Source organism: Pelodiscus sinensis, chromosome 17, assembly GCF_049634645.1.
Source record: "Pelodiscus sinensis isolate JC-2024 chromosome 17, ASM4963464v1, whole genome shotgun sequence".
NCBI classification, from domain to species: domain Eukaryota; kingdom Metazoa; phylum Chordata; order Testudines; family Trionychidae; genus Pelodiscus; species Pelodiscus sinensis.
The window spans coordinates 18,307,537-18,323,592 of record NC_134727.1 but is presented as its reverse complement, the minus strand read 5'-3'; the positions used below and the strand labels follow the sequence as shown (position 1 = coordinate 18,323,592).

At 48.8% G+C, this 16,056-nt stretch overlaps 1 protein-coding gene and 1 long non-coding RNA gene across 2 annotated transcripts; one reads left to right on the top strand and one right to left on the bottom strand.

The window, feature by feature from the left end:
• LOC112543856 (uncharacterized) lies at positions 1-11,269 on the top strand. Its single transcript, XR_003087125.2, has 3 exons — positions 1-251; positions 3,275-3,506; positions 10,999-11,269. It is a non-coding gene; the product is annotated as an uncharacterized LOC112543856 (long non-coding RNA).
• RPL26L1 (ribosomal protein L26 like 1) lies at positions 4,738-14,232 on the bottom strand. The gene is made up of 4 exons (XM_006138134.3): positions 14,100-14,232; positions 12,325-12,497; positions 11,641-11,781; positions 4,738-4,912 (listed from the first exon to the last, which is right to left on the bottom strand). Exons 2-4 carry the CDS (start codon positions 12,490-12,492, stop codon positions 4,784-4,786), a joined length of 438 nt encoding a protein of 145 aa, XP_006138196.1. The 5' UTR covers positions 12,493-12,497; positions 14,100-14,232; the 3' UTR covers positions 4,738-4,783.
• Positions 14,233-16,056: the final 1,824 nt, after the last annotated feature.

The following is a 16,056-nucleotide window of genomic DNA, read 5'->3' as shown; positions in this document are numbered from 1 at the left end:
CGCTCAATGGCAGCCTCTTCCTCCGCTCCCCCGACACCGCCTGCGCAACCGAGCGCAAGGCCCCTGCAGGGGCGTCCCGGCCCCGGCGGAAAGGACAGAGCGGGGCTGGCTCCAGCCACGAGCGGCTGTAGGACTGGAGGGCGACAAGCCCCATTGTTTGAAGCGAGAACTCAGAGAGCAATCGAGCAGTTAGTGAAACTCTTCTGCGGGCACCGTCAGCTGCTGGAGATCAAGTCCAATTGCTTTGGCAGGTGACGTGTTTCAACTTAGATTCGCCCTTTCAAATCTTATTAGAGTGTAAGGGCAGAGACTGTCCTACTACCGATCTGCTATCCTAGCAAAACAGCTGGGCCTTTATTTCCACTAGGGATGTTGGACATCAGTTATTTGAATAGTCATGTAACCGCATAAAAATGTTATGGGTTACACAACTAGTCTGTAGGCCCTAGGGACAGGGCAGGCAGCCAGTGCATTCCTGACCCACTCCCGGGGAGCCCCCTGCCACTTCATGCTGGTACCTCTCTATTAGAGGCAGCAGCGCTGAGTGGCAGGGGGAGCCAGTCTAAAAAAAACCCTACTCCAATCGTGGACCTCGTAGCAGCCTCCCCCTGCTGCCTCTGATAGTAGGCCTGTGTGAGCTGTGGAAACTAGGAATGTCCACAAGTAGTAGACTAGACAATTAACCGATAAGCCTAGGTTTATTGGTTAATCTTGTCAACTATTCGCATTTCCCCCTTCCCATGCTGCCTCTGTATAGTCAGCAGCGGGGGTGGGGGAGAAGACAGGCAGAACCTGTGCTGAGGGGAACTGGTTTTTAAGCCAGCTCCCCCAGCACAGGCTCCTGTCCCCTTCCTTGCTGCCTCTGATACAGAGACAGTGAGGGGAGGGAGGGAGAAATGCAAGTAGTTGACAAAATTAACACATCCCTAGTTTCCACAGCATGCACAAGACTATATACATTTGGGGAATGTGAACATAATCATGTTGCACACATCAGTGAAAAGTGGCCCTTTGGTCTCTAAAGCAATGATTAAAACAAGTGACTTGGGATTCACTCAACAGACCTTGCTCTGCCTCCATGGATTACTTTGGTAGGTTATGATGTTTCTGGTGAATTTTACTTTTCCGTCTAAAATCAGACAACTGTTTCAAAACATGCTAAAGAGATAAAAAGATAAGGATGGATTGGTTACTTTGCTAAAATAGTGGAAATCTTACTATACTTTAAAAAGGTTTTTGCTGAAGGACAACAGTCACGTCATGAGTCAATGCATCCTACAGCCCCACCCTCAGCCACATGGCCTCCTCCTTCCCCATGATCTGGAGCCTCGAGCCATGTTGCCTCCCCCATACTCGGACCTGCCCTGGCAAGGGCTGTGTGGCTCCTGGGGCATGTGGCTTCTCCCTTCCCCCTGCCAGTGCTCTGGGGAGAGGCTATGCAGCTGCCCTACTTTGTCACCTCACCCCCCCATGATCGCCTATCAGCTCAGTGCTGCATAAACTGGCAGTTATCCCCTCTGCCACACACCACCAGTCCCTGCGCTTCCCTCCAGCAGCTGTCACATGGGTGGGCAGCTGCCAGAATTTAAATTGAACTACACTGCTCCTCTGTGTCTGGGGCAGAGGAGGAAAGGCACATGGGAGCTGCTGCAGTTTGGGTGGGGAGAGGGGCCACACAACTGCTTGGGGTCTCTGGTGGGGGGAAGAGGGAGTGCATAGGAGCCACAGAGCTACATGGAGGCTCAGGTGGGGGCACACAGAAGCTGTGTGGGCTTGGGTAAGGGATGGTGGGGGGGTCCCCCAACAAAAGCCATGCAGCCTCCCTAGAGCGGTGGGGGGGGGAAGGCACACAGGGCATGTGCGGCATCACCGGTAGAGCACAGGAGCTGCATGGCCTCCCCTCTTGCTGCTGGGGGCTGGAGCTGCACGGCCTCCCTCCTCACGGCCAGAGGGAAAGGGCCAGGCACCACACCCCCTTCCTGCCAAAGGGAGAGGGCCAGCTCAGCCCAGCCTAACTGCCTCGCTCTCCATTGGGGCAGCCGAAGGGGAGAGTGTTGGGTCAGCCTGTCCAGCTCAACTCCTCCCCCAGCAATTGGAGGAAGAGAGCCCTGCCAGCCATGACCTCCAGCAGCCAGAGCTGGGGCAGGCCAGGGCTGTTACACCTCAACCTGGCCCTCCCTGGCTGGCACTAGTAAACTAAAATGTATTTGCAGAAAGAGGTCTACGAAGCTATGTCTACATTGCCCATGGTAACGGGCTTGGGCTCAGACTAAGGGGCTTAATTGTGGTGCAATGTTCCAGCTTGTGCTGTGGCTCATGTTCTAGGACCCTGTTGAGGCCCCAGAGCTTGGACTCATGTATCCTTGCAATGAAGAGCCACACAAAACCAGTCAGGGGCTAGCCTTGGGTGACTAACAGCAGTACAGATATTCCCATAATGACTAGGATGAGGCCTCAATTGATCCAACAATGATTGACAGTAATGTTCCCTTTAAGATGTGCCTGTGTGGCCACTCGAAGTTCAGATGCTGCCCAAGTGATTAGCAATGTGCCCATAGCTAGGTTTTTTGTCTTTACTAGTGGTGTACATGCCTCAATGCATGTACAAATTGTTCTGCATAGTGGAAAAAAGTGCATGGCTATACAAGATTAAATACATTCCAAATTAATCTTCCCTCTAGATTCACATATTTTAGATGGTACATCTTTCAGGCAGGGACTGAATTTTTGTCCAAGCTCACTGTGCCATCCAGTAAAAGTGAGCTGTTTCACTGGTGTACAACAGCTTTCAGTCATTTCTTTACATTTTTACTGAAACTCTCAGAATTTTACTTACATAAACTCTCAAAACTTTGATATTTTCATATCCTCTGCTCTTTGTTTCCTCTCCCCCCCCTTTTTTTCTTTCCTCCTCTATTTATTTGGGTCTGCACATCCTAAATTCAAAACTCCGGTCATCTGAAGAAGTGGGCTGTGCCCATGAAAGCTTATGATGCCATCTATAAAGTGCTACCACACCATTTGTTAAGTTTATCCTGTACAGACTAACTCGGCTACCCCTTGAAGCTTATTTTCCTAAGTATGTACTCTTCAAATTGAATAACGTATGTTCCTTCATGGTTTATATGTCTGAAAGTTTCATTTATGGAGATGGAGAGCAGGGAAAAACCCAATATATGCACTATTCCTTGTAGCCACATGTGCTTTCTCCCCAGTTCTAACTTCCTCCTCCCCTTTCCCACATCAACTCTTGCTACTGTTCTTGATTTCTCAGATGGTAAACCAGGGATGGGCAAGAGGCTACCAGCAGGCCAGATCCAGCCTTCCAAGACACCGGATCCCAACTGCGGCCGCCTCGCTAAAACCCTTAAACAGAGAACAGCTCACACTTCTCCGATTGGCCAATCTCTCAGTTCCCAGCCAACAGGAGCTGAGAATTTTTGCTGGGAGCAGGGGCAGTGTGGCTCTCCTTCCCCAGACCAGCAGTCTGCCTCAGGTTTCTGTAGGTAAGCACCTCCCAGCCAAAGCCTGCCTCTGGCACCCCATCCCCTCTCTCCTCTCTGACTACCTGCCCCAGGCCACCACCTTAACCCACTGTATCCCTTTTCCCAGGTCATAACTCCTTCCCAAGCCTTCCTACACTACACCCACAGGCCAAAATCCTCACCTGAACCCCATTCCCCTGCCTCAGGTTACCACCCAAACCCTCTGCACCTCCTTCACCTAGGTCACAACTCCCTCCCAGACCTTGCACCTCCTAGCACTCCTCCCCCCAGGCCAAATTCCTCTCCTGCACCCATATCTCCCATGCTCCCTCTCCCCAGATCACAGCACCCTCCTTCACCCAAGTCCCCTGTCTGAAGTTCCCTTTTGCTCCCAACTTCTGTCCCAGACTGCATACTAGGGATGTTAAATATTGATTATTCGATTAGTCAGTCAGTCAATGGGATTTCCATCAACTAGTCCTAAGGACTAGCACACATTCCACCTTTGAAATGTGTAAGAGCCCCAATAGGGGCTCCTGTGTATTTTAAAGTTGGAACACCGCATGGAGCCCAGGGTCAGCAGGGGAGTCCCTGCTGGCCCCAGGCTCCACACAGCGTTTCACTCTTTGAAAAGCACAAGAGACCCTCCTGGGGCTCTTGTACATTTAAAAAAAAAAAAAAAAAAAAAAAAAAGCAATAGCACTGCCACTGCATTCCTGCTGGATTTTAAGCCAGCTCCCTCCAGCACTGCACCTCCTCTTCCACCCCTTGATGCCTCTTTATGATAGAGGCAGCAAGGAGGGAAAGCAACTAGTTGACTAATGTGTTAACTGATAAGCTTTTGCTTATCCGATAGTTAAGTAGTCGATTAGTTGCTTACATCCCTACTGCACACCCCCTCCATAGAAATGCGGCCCTTGACCACTTGCCAAAATCTTGGCGTGCCCCTTCCCCCATTAAAAGTTATTGCCCACCCCGCTGTAAACTCTTTAGGTAAAGAGTCTGTCTTTATTGGCTTTGTAAAATGTCACACACATCTCTTGTACTACCATGTGCACACATGATGAGAAGATATTAAATGTGTTTAACCAATTCAGAGTTTTCAATGTGTAATGAGAAAATAAGCCTGTCCTTTTAATTAGCATAGCACTTTTCTGAGCATCCACTATTAAAATATGAAAGTGTACAAAGACAAACACCAATCCAGACAGACTGTACCAACACTTCCGAAAGTAGAATACACAACAATAGGTTTTACTTTAGCAGTTCTTTTAATGGGTGTCACACAGGAGACCGTTCTATTCTTGCATCTTTTCAATGGTTTCTTCCTTGTATTTGCCTTTCTCTTTGCCAACCTGGCGAGACTTTGCTTTGCGTTCCAAGATCTTTTTGCGATCTTTGTCCAGTTTTAGCCTAGTTATCACCACCTAGAAAAAAAAAGAAATAGTAAAAAACTGTAATGAACTCGTGCAGGAAACTGTCATAACACATCCTGGAAGTATCAGAGTTAAACCTAATGGCATTATCACACATGCCACATCACAATTTTAAATTCTCAGGATAATCCTCTACTTTGATTATAATTGTAACTCAGATACTGCAGTTCATGCACATTTCAAACACAGGATTCTAGGCCAGTGTAAACTCAACAACCCACAAACACTTCACAGATCTTTTAGAACTGCCCCACATTGACATCTATTTTTAAACATAGCATATGAGAACCAACAGCAAGAAACAAGAGACATTAGTACGAGGATAACTTGTTTTCCTGAATTCTTCCTTCACATTGAATTTTCATCTTGTTTCCCTTGCTAGCCTACAGGTTTTCTAGAACTGAGTTTCATGTGAGTTTGAAAACTGCAACCAAGGCCAGCACATGGAACAAGTTCTAGAACTCTTAGTATTCATGGACTAAAATAGACAAAGTAGAAGGGGTAATATCCTGTGTCCAACACATCAGCAAATCACAATGGACTGAAACATACATATATTTTGGGAGTTGGGAATTGATAGCCCTAGTGTGCTATAATAAATTGAATTTATAGATTCATTTTAAACTTGCCTGAGCTAGAGGAGAGAGCTTTTCTGGGTGTTAAGGTGAATTAAAGCAGCCAGCCAAAGAATGAAATTATCACCAAAATACATAAGTTTATTGCTTTTATAATGGTAATACCTGCAGGCCCTAATTAGGGATTGAAGTTAGACTGTACCAGATTGTTGTGTGTAGCTAAAGAGACTGCAGGTTTAATCTCTGTGGTCTGGGACTCTCTGGTCCAATAACATTCGTGGTCCACTAAGACTATGGATGTTGCTAGACCCAAGAGCCTCAGCTAGTCTGGCAGCCTGCAGGGCCAGTGGCCTGAGGGCAGATAGCCTGGCCAGCAGGCTTGAAACAGCGTGGGGCACAGAAACCCACTGGCTGGGAGAACAGAGGCCAGCCATCTGCAGAGGGAAGGAAGCCCCACTGTCAAGAGTGGGTCTGTTGTCCCAGACTGGAGCCTCACCAGCCAGCCAGCACATTGGCTGGGCTGCTGGCCAAGAGGTGAGTCCTGGGAAAGGCACAGACCTGATCTCTCCTGGTCCCTTGTTATAACTCACTTTAGCCCTTTCCCTGCTGTTCTTCACTGCACTGGCTCTACTGTCCAGAGTCTTCCTCAAAGTCTTAAAAGAATGTTATCTGATAACACATGCAAATCCACAACTTGCAGCATCAAGCTCATATCACACCATACTTACAGAACTGCAACTGATTACATGTATTGATCACTCCTTTAGATAGCTTCCTTCACCATTAACTAGCATAAGTATAAAAAATAAGCAACTTAAGCAAAGTGTTTAAGCTACTAATCAAGTACACAATAAGCCTAGGCTTATCGGGCAGTCAAGTCCAATACTAGTGAGAGGCAGCAATTGGCAGGAGCTGGTGCAGGGGGAGCTGGCTTAAAAGCTGATTTCCCCCACCCCTCCCAGCACCATCTCTACAGGAGGCAGCAGAGACACAACAGGGGAGTGGGCGCAAACCATAAATGAGCTGATTCCTGGCTCGCACCCAGTCCCAGACACTGTGCCTCTGCTTTTTAAATGAAGTAAGAGCCACCAGCAGCTAGCTGATTCACGGCTTGCACCCAGTCCCCTGCTGTGACTCTACCTTTTAAATGTAGTAAGAACTTCTACTACATTTAAAAGGAAGAGCCACAGCAGGGTTAGCCCCTTGGGTGGCACGAGCAGGACTGCTCTGACCCAACTCACACCACAGCAGCTGTAGGGAGTGTCCCCCCACTGCCTAACTGAATAGTCAATAGAAATTCCATCTACTACTCAATTAGCTGATTATCCGTATTTTAACATGCTTAGTCTACAGTAGCAACTTCTGCCTCTTTAACAGGCACAAACTTGGAACACTGCTGCTGTTGGCCATTTACATACAATTGGGTTTAGCAACAAAACACTGAGTCTGGACAATCCATCAATATAGAATATTTTCAAAATTAAACTGGTCAACATATAGGTTAGAGGACAGATTAAACCAAGTCTGCAAGCAAGTTATGGAATAGCACTTCTTTGGGAACAACAATTATCCCAGGTTTGCGTTAGGTACGTTAAATTTTGATTAATCAACTAATTGAGTAGTCGATGGAATTTCTATTGAATAGTTGATAAGGGGTGCAGCGCTCGCTATTGCTGCTGCGCCTCTGCCTTTTAAATGTAGTAAAAGCCATCCATGGCTCTTGCTACATTTCCAACTGCACAAATGGGGACAGGTTTAATCCCCGGTCATGCTGTTTCCCTGCTGCACCTCTCCTTCCACAGCTTCCTCCATGGAGAGGCAGAAGGGGTCGGAGAGAGTGACTAGTCACTACTTGATTACCCGATAAGCATATGCTTATCAGATAGTTGACTAGTCACTTACATCTCTAGTTTATGTAGAGAATAGAAAGCATCTGGGAAATAGGGATGTTAGCATGTAGTAATAGTTAGGATTGACCAATAAATCCAGAATTATCCATTAATCCTAACAACTACAAGCACCCTCCCCCTTGCTACCTCTGTATCAGGAGCCAGTGCCCATGGGAAGCAAACTTTTAAATTGGCTCCCACAGACCCACCTGCATGGTGAGGGGAGCAGGTGGGAGCCAATATGCACAGGGTGCCATCTTTTAAGTCAGATCTCTGTGCATGCGGTGTCTGTGGAGCTGTCCCCCTGCACTGATTCCCAGAGATGGGGGGGGGGGGGGAGTAGAGGGGGAAAGAGAAGATAGTACACGCGGGAAGCCAACTTTAAAGCCAGCTCCCATCATGTATTGGAGCTCAAAAAGCCACTTACTCCCCCCGTGCGGGGAGAGAGAGGGAGGCTCCCTGTGAGCACCAGTTCCCCACTACTCCTGTAAATGTGTAACCACTACAAAAAAACAACCAGTAGTTACACATTTACATAAAAAAAAGTTAGTTAGCATCCCTAGTTAACCTATTCCAAATACAATTTTACTGGTCCCCCTCAAAGCAATCCTCCTGCTACAGCGATAAGACAGAAAACTGCAGATTTGTTAATAACTGGCAGGTGCCATGTTGGCACACATCTGCACAATCACACATGACCTCAATATTGGTCCACATAACAAAACTCACTCCACTCATGGTTGGAAAAATCTCAGATGGGGGGCCAGGTTCAGATGACTGAGGGGACCCAGCCCCAGCAATAGCTCCTCCCCGGAGGCACAGTCCCCTGGGGCATGAAGCGGGAGCTGAAGCAGCCCATAGCCCGAGGAGATGGTGCTGAGGCTAGCCACAGCATGGCCTGGCATGTGGATGCAGACGACTTGAGGTCACATTTGTCATCCCACAGGAAATGTATATGGAGAGAGACAGAGACAAAAAACGGTGGGTGTGATGCATTACAGATAGATCATATTTCCACTGTGTGGAACCCATAGCTCAAACCCAGAATTTGGGCATACAACTGTGTGTTCTTTGGATCCTGTTTCCCTCTTACCACATACACAGTTTGTTAGAAGTTTCATGAAATCTGCCACAGTTGGGTTCACTCAAAACTACTTCAACACACTTGCCTGGTCAGTATAAGCTAGGCAAAAGTCTTGTTATATATGCTTCAAACAAGGTTTCTTGCTAGTTTTGCTGTTATTTCATTAGTTCCATATATACAGGCAGATAGGTTTGTTTTTAAGTTGAATCTGTATGTAAGTCGGAACTGGCGTCCAGATTCAGCCGCTGCTGAAACTGACCAGCGGCTGACTACAGGAAGCCAGAGGCAGAGTTGCTCTGCCTTTGCTCTGCCCCGGGGTTCCTGGAATCAGCTGCTGATCAGTTTCAACAGGCTGAATCTGGATGCCAGTTCCGACTTACATACAGATTCAGCTTAAGAACCCCAGGTGGCTGATCAGTGGCTGATTCCAGGAAGCCCGGGGCAGAGCAACTCTGCCTCGGGTTTCCTGTAGTGAGCGCTGGTCAGTTTCAGCAGCGGCTGACTTGGGGACGCCTGGGGCAGAGCAGCTGGGGTGCTGCTGGGTTGCTCCAGTAGCACCGCTCCTCGGCACTACTGGACCAACCCAGCAGCACCCCAGCTGCTCTGCCCCAGGCGTCCGATTCAGCCACTGCTGAAACTGACCAGCAGTGGCTGAATCAGGACGCCTGGGGCAGAGCAGCTGGGGTGCTGCCGGGTTGGTCCAGTAGCACCCAGAGCAGCACTGCGGGACCAACCGGCAGCGCCCCAGCTGCTCTACCACAGGCATCCTGAGAAAAGCCTGGTCTGCTGCCGGGGGGGGGGGGGGGGGGGGAAGGGGGCGAATAGCTGCGCGCCCCTCCCCTCCCCCCAGCAGACCAGGGAGCGGACCGAGACACACCACAGTCCCGCCGCCCGGGTCCTCCGCGGCTTTGCTCCGCGTCTCCCTGGTCTTCTGGAGACCAGCAGACCAGGGAGACGGGGAGCAAAGCCTCTGAGGATGCCAGCAGCGGGACAGCCGCGGCGCGTCTGGGCTCTCCCGCTGCCCGCGTGCTCCGCGGCTTTGCTCCCCGTCTCCCTGGTCTGTTGGAGACCAGCTGACCACGGAGACACGGAGCAAACCCCGTTCGTAACTGCGGATCCGACATAAGTCGGATCCGCGTAACTCGGGGACTGCGTGTGTGTGTGTGTGTATATATACACACCTAATTGTCTATAATGAGCAAAACAAACATTTCCTTTATCTTCACTGAATACAAAATGTCTTAAAATCATGGTAGGCTGAAGCTAGATTCAGTTAGCAATGTTTCTCCTGGCAGCAGCTCCTTTATGAAGATGTATTTAGGTATTTCTAATGCATCTGTCAGAGTGGTAGAAATGTCATACAGCAAGGCGAAAGGATGGATCAGAACAATCCACAATGGATGACAATCATATTTTCACCACTGCAGAGGACTGGGGGAATGACTCCAAGCCCAGCCAACCGCACTGCACCATGGGCGAGCGGGGAGCTGGTCCAGCTGGTTAACTGTAACCGTAAGGATCACCCTTAACGGGGGATGCTAACCCATTAACCATTCACAACCCTATTCCAAAATGAAAGCTACTACCAGGGCTCGAAAAAAATATGGAAAACCCTACTCGCCAGATAAAAAAAGGGACACCCCCCCCCCCCCAAGTGTTTTTTTAATGGCATAAATTCCTAATAAGAATAAGAACAGTAATTACTAAGAAGTTTATTAATAATATCTTATAAACCTCTACCTTTTCCCTCTGCTGCCATGTCTCCTCCCCTTGCTCCATCAGCTCCCCTGGTGCCTGCTGCCCCCCAACCCCTCACCCTCCTCTGCTGTACTGACTCCTGCCCTTCTCACTGCCCTCAGCCTTCCTAAGACCTGCCCCCCTCTACCAGCCCTTCTCTCCCTGGTGCATACTCCTCCGGTAGCCCCACTCTGATCAGGTAAGCTACCCCTCCTCATTCCCTCTTCTAACACCTCCCTCGCCTCTGTCCTCTGGTGCTGGTCCCTCCCCTGCAGGTGTCCGCCCTTCTGCTTAACCCCCAGGATCCCCTGGCACCTGCTCCGTCCTGGTGCCTCCCCCTTCCCTCACTGCCGCTGCCCCCTTTTTCCCAGATACCCACCCCCTCACCACCCTCTGCCCCCGTTCTCCTCATGCCCCTGTGCCCTCACACATGCCTTGCTCCATCCCCGCCTTCCTCATGCCCACCCCTTCTTTCAGGCCTTCTCCCAGCACCTCCCCTCCCCCCTCTAGCCACCAATGCCCTTACCCTCTCCTCTCCCAGCATCACTCTGTTCCCCCTCCCACTGACACCTCCCCATCTGCCCTTTTCCTCATTGTCCTCACTGGGCATTTGTCTCTCCTGCACCCCTGTCCCTTGGTGCCTTCCCCTTTCTTCTTCTTCTCCTCCTCCTGACTTCCTCCCCTCCCCTCAGCACAAGCCCCTTCCCCATATTTTTCCCCTTCCCTTCCCTCCGCACAGCACAAGCCGCTCCCCGCCCCTCCCCTACCTGACTTCTGCCTTCAACTTTGCAGGGTTGCCGGAGCCTTTTTGAATCTGGAGGTTGCTGGCCATGACAGCAGGACACCACAACACTCTAGCGTCCTGGCACCTGCCGGCGTCCCGCCCTCTGGTTCGCACCCCACCTCCTCGCGCTGGAGCTGCATACAGGCAGCTGGGTGCTGAGAATTGCTGCACTTCCCCCTTCCCGGCAGCGCTCTGCTCCTCCACCGTCCAGCGGATCAGATGGGGCCGCATCGCCCGTAGTGCAGGCATCGCCCGTAGTCAACGGCCCACCGGGCTAGTCCACCCCTGCACTCGCCAGCTGGTAAAATCTATTCGCCACGGGCAGGCGAGTGTATTTGTCGAGCCCTGGCTACTACAATATGGATGTGTACTAATGACATTTTCTAGAAGAAATAGTACTCTGCAAAGAACTAAGCTTTTTGGAAAATTTACAAAAAGCATTAGCCTTTCGCAAGTTCAGATGCACATAATTTTCTCATGGTCAATCAATTCACAGCAGGAATCAGCCACAGAATTCTGGCTCCTTGTTTCCAGCTGCAACTGGAAAACTACATGTGCTAGGCTAACACTCTACTTCTGCAAACTGCACCTATTTCCAGAGCTAACAGAAACTCCTTTTGGGAAATTTATTATCCACGCACGAATTTTACCTTACTAGGATGTATTCCAACATGGACTGTTGTGCCATTGGCCTTCTCACGTTGTACGCGTTCAATATAGATGACATACTTTTTTCTGTAAACCTGGACTACCTTGCCGATTTGCTGGCCTTTGTAATGTCCTCGGACGACCTGAACAAAAACAAAACAAAAAAAGAAACGCAGAGCATTTAATTCTCTCAAGTTTCCCAAACTCCTCCTCGGACATAGATAAGAATAGTATCTTCACAGGCTGAAATCCTCACTTTATCCCTTGTGTGTGCACCTTACAATGAAATATCATGGGGTCTCACTAGGAGCAATATAATATTCTGCTAGATATAAAATATAGTGAAAAGGAAGTGCATCTTGTTCTGTATGTCTCCATCAGTCAACTAGATTCAATTAACTATAAATTGCTTGAAATTGAAATGACTAAAGGTGAAGTATTTTCTGTATTATCCTGTTTGAGGCCTGTAACCAATTATGTCTCTCAAAATACATGTGTTCCACACATTTTTCTCCTTGAGATCTCCCCCACCAAGCAGTGAATAAGCCCAGACTGCTATAACATTAACTCCAAATCTCTACTGGCTATGTGAAGTGTCTAGCTTTTTTTCCCCTCCTGCAGAAACTCTACATAAAAACACGATATCCACAATGTTCAAATTTCAAAAGGACTAAAAAGGCACCTACCTGGACTTCATCATCTTTTCGGATAGGCATAGAGCGTACATTGTATTTCTGTCTTAATTCCTTTGAAAGAGGAGAAGACATGATCTTCCTGCGAATGTGAGACGGTGCATTGAAATGCCTCTTGCGGTTCTTGCTGCGGTCCGAAGTCACAAAAGGATTGAACTTCATTTTGGCTGCACAAAAAGAAACAAACATGAAATTGAAGTGACATTTATAGCAAAAACAAGGTAGGTGTGAAATTCTGCATATATTTGATATGAATTGGTCCCAACTGGATTTCAACAAAATCTTTTAAGCATTTACTTTAGTTTCCAACCACAAATCTCTAGCTTGCATTCACATAAGTCTGGGTTTGCAACAAGCTTATATGTTCCCTGACCAATGTGGTGAGGCTCAAAAAATCATGCAGTAAACAATTACTATGAGAAAGGCAGCAAAGGGTGTGTGTGTGTGAAGTAAGGGTTACTTCAAAGCGACAGCACCGCACAGCTGAGCCCAGGATCAGCTGCCCCTTTGAAACACTAACTCCAGGTTTGGGTTTCAAAGGGGCAGCCTTGACGCTGGGGATCAGCTGGCTTTGAAATGCACAAGAGTCCCCCCTCCTCCCCATTCTTGTACATTTCAAAGGAGGAATGCAGAAGTTCCTATTGACTAGTTGATAGGGCTTTGAAACAATCCAATTACAAATCAGATACCGCTCAAGCTCAGTGGCAGGTTAAGAGAGCATGGAACTAAAGACAGGAACAGCAAACCATAACATAGATGCTCATAGTAGAGAAACTTCAAGCTGAGACAGGAATCTGTGATCTATGAAAGCAGCCTCCAACACGCATAATTTTAAAATATGTCACCAGACAGACTCATAGGACACTAAAACTGGAAGGGACCTCAAGAGATCATTAAATCCAGTCCCCTGTCCTCACAGCAGGACCAAGCACTGTCTAGAACTCTAGGAGAGCATCTCTGATACATGTCTGTGTAACCTGCTCCTAAATATTTCCAGATGGAGATTCCACAACTTCCCTAGGCAATTTATTCCAGTGTTTCACCACCATGAAAGGAAGTTTTTCCTAGAGAAAAACAACTTTGTGTCACGACACTCCTGTTAATGCATCCCAGAATCATGTTTTTTTTTTTCAAGTGTCACATTGTTGACTCATATTTAGCTTGTGCTCTGTGCTCCACTATGACCCCAGATCCCTTTCTGCAGTGCTTCTTCCTAGGCAGTCGCTTCCTATTCTGCATGTGTGAAACATGACATAGGAATAAGAAGTAACAGAATACCTTATGTATGGTGTTCCCTTCCCCACCCCAAAACAGGAGCAACATCTCCCTCTCCAAGGCTGACGAGTCAGGGAATGTGCAGCTTTGGTTTTCACCCCCTTCCTTCCCGACAGAAAAGCCTCAGCTCCTTTCCCAGCGGGTAGACCCTCTCACCGCGGAAAAACGGAGCATCCCGTGGGGCCTTAACCTGGCCTCGAGTCATTTCGCTAGCGGGGCAGTTGCTAGCCCCCAGGGCAAAGAACCTGCTCGCCGTTCTCTCCCTCCGCCAGCCCAGCAGTCCTGATCACCTTCCACCCCCTACCTAGGAGCAATTCCACCCTCTCCAAGGCCCCAGGTAGTTTCTGCAGCCGGGAACCAGTCCCGGCCCCGCGCCCGCCATACAGGCCCCCCGGTGTCGGCCGCACGACTCTCGAGCTCCCCCCAACATCTCGGGGCCGGAATCGAGGCCCCGTGGAAGGGATGGAGACGGATTATATCAGCACCTCCCTTACCCCGCTGCTAGCTCCACTATGGCCGCCCGGAAAGAGAACTGGATTCTGCTTCCGCCTGCCCTACGAACTCTAAACTCTCGCGAGAACAAAGCATGAGTCCTGGGAGGAAAGATGAACAGCGCCCTCTGGTGTTCGCCCAACCACTTTGCACCGGCAGCAGGCGCTGTCCTGAACCGCATTGAAATCAGCGAGGCTGTACAGTGCGTAGTCCTGACAGGTGGCGCCGAGAACCGAACCGTGCGCGGTAGCTGTCGGGCAGCCGAGCAAGCAGCGCCACGGAAACTTACCAGCTGAGGCCCCATCCTGGCCGTTGAGAAAAATTAAATATGACTCCACTTCTTCCTCGCCCATCAAACAATAAAAAATCCATTTGCCTCCCAGCTGGGAAAGCATCCACTGAAGTGCTGTTCCAGGATTTGCAGCGGGTGGAAGTTTTGCTCAGTTTAAACTATTAAGAAAATTACCATTTTTTTAATAATTACCAGCATAAAAATAAATGACCTGCATGCTCTAGAGACTAGAGATGTTAAAATGCATTTCTTTGTGTAAATGTGGATTTAATGAAATTTTCACCAGACACTTTTACACACTGGATGCAGGTGGAGGCAGGAGCTGGTGCTTATGGGGCACCTATCTTGTTTTCCTTCACTCAATGTATCAAGAGGCTGGGGGGGAGGGGAGCAGACAGTTGGCTCAGTGGGAGCCAATACATGTGGGGAGCCTGCTTGAAAGTCAGCTTTCTGCATGTACCCGCTCCCACCTGCCCATCTCACCCTCTGCGCTGATACCTCTGCCTCTCCCCCCACACTACATGGTTCCTACTTTCCCTCCCCCACGCACTGCTTCTGATAGAAGGCAGCAAGGGAAGGAGGTGGGTGTAGATGTTAGGATAAATGATAAGCTCAGGCTTATAAGATAATCATGTAGATGGCTACATGCTAACACCAGGTGAGTGACCTTCCCTTCTTCTTTTAGCATCCCTGTGGGTGCTCCATCTTAGATGATTACAAAGCAGTAGTTATGCTTGGTGGTGGGAGCTTCTGGAGACCTGGATGGATAATGGAGAGTATTATTCAGACAAACTGGGTATTGGAAGCAGAATAGGTCCGGCTGGCGTAGAGGTTAGTAAATGTATGTGCCGAAGCCAGTGGCAGCTCGGCCCATTTCCTCTGTTGATATGCCCCAGAGAAAAGCTGTGGATGCCACCACTTCTCCTGTGGAGTGAGCCCGAATAGTCACTGGGGGTTCTTGTTGGAATATGCTGTATGCCAGGTGTATGCACCCAGCGAGCCACCTGGCTAGTCTCTGTTTTGAAATAGGTAACCTCTGCAGGTGAAACAAAGTCTTGGAGATCTGTGGAAGGGTTTTGTGTGTTGTAAGTAGAAAGCAATTGCCCTGCAGACATCTAAGACATGCAAGGCTGCATCCCTGCTGTCCTTATGGGATTTTGGGAAGAAGACAGGTAAGTAAATGGGTTTGTTGCAACGGAACGAGATAATTAGTAGAAACTTACGATGTGTGCAGAAGACCACTTTATCTTTATGGAAAATCATAAAGGAAGGGTCTGTCATGAGGGCCCCTAACTCACCCACCCTATGTGCTGAAGCAATTGCCACAAGGAAGGAGACCTTCATCAAGAGATAAATAATAATTAATAGAGATTGCCTCTCTCCTAGAACTGGAAGAGACCTTGAAAGGTCATCAAATCCAGTCCCCTACCTTCACATCAGGACCAAGTACCATCCCTGACAAATTTTTGCCCCAAATCCCTAAGTGGCCTCCTCAAGGATTGAACTCACAACCCTGGGTTTAAGCAGACCAGTGCTCAAACCAGCAAGCTATCCCTCCCCCTAGACCAAGTTGCAAGCAGGTGGCAAGGGCCTTGAAGGGCTTCCCTGTTATTTCTCTGAGCATTAGGTTTAAGTAGGTGTCTCACTGGTGGAAACATTATGTAAGC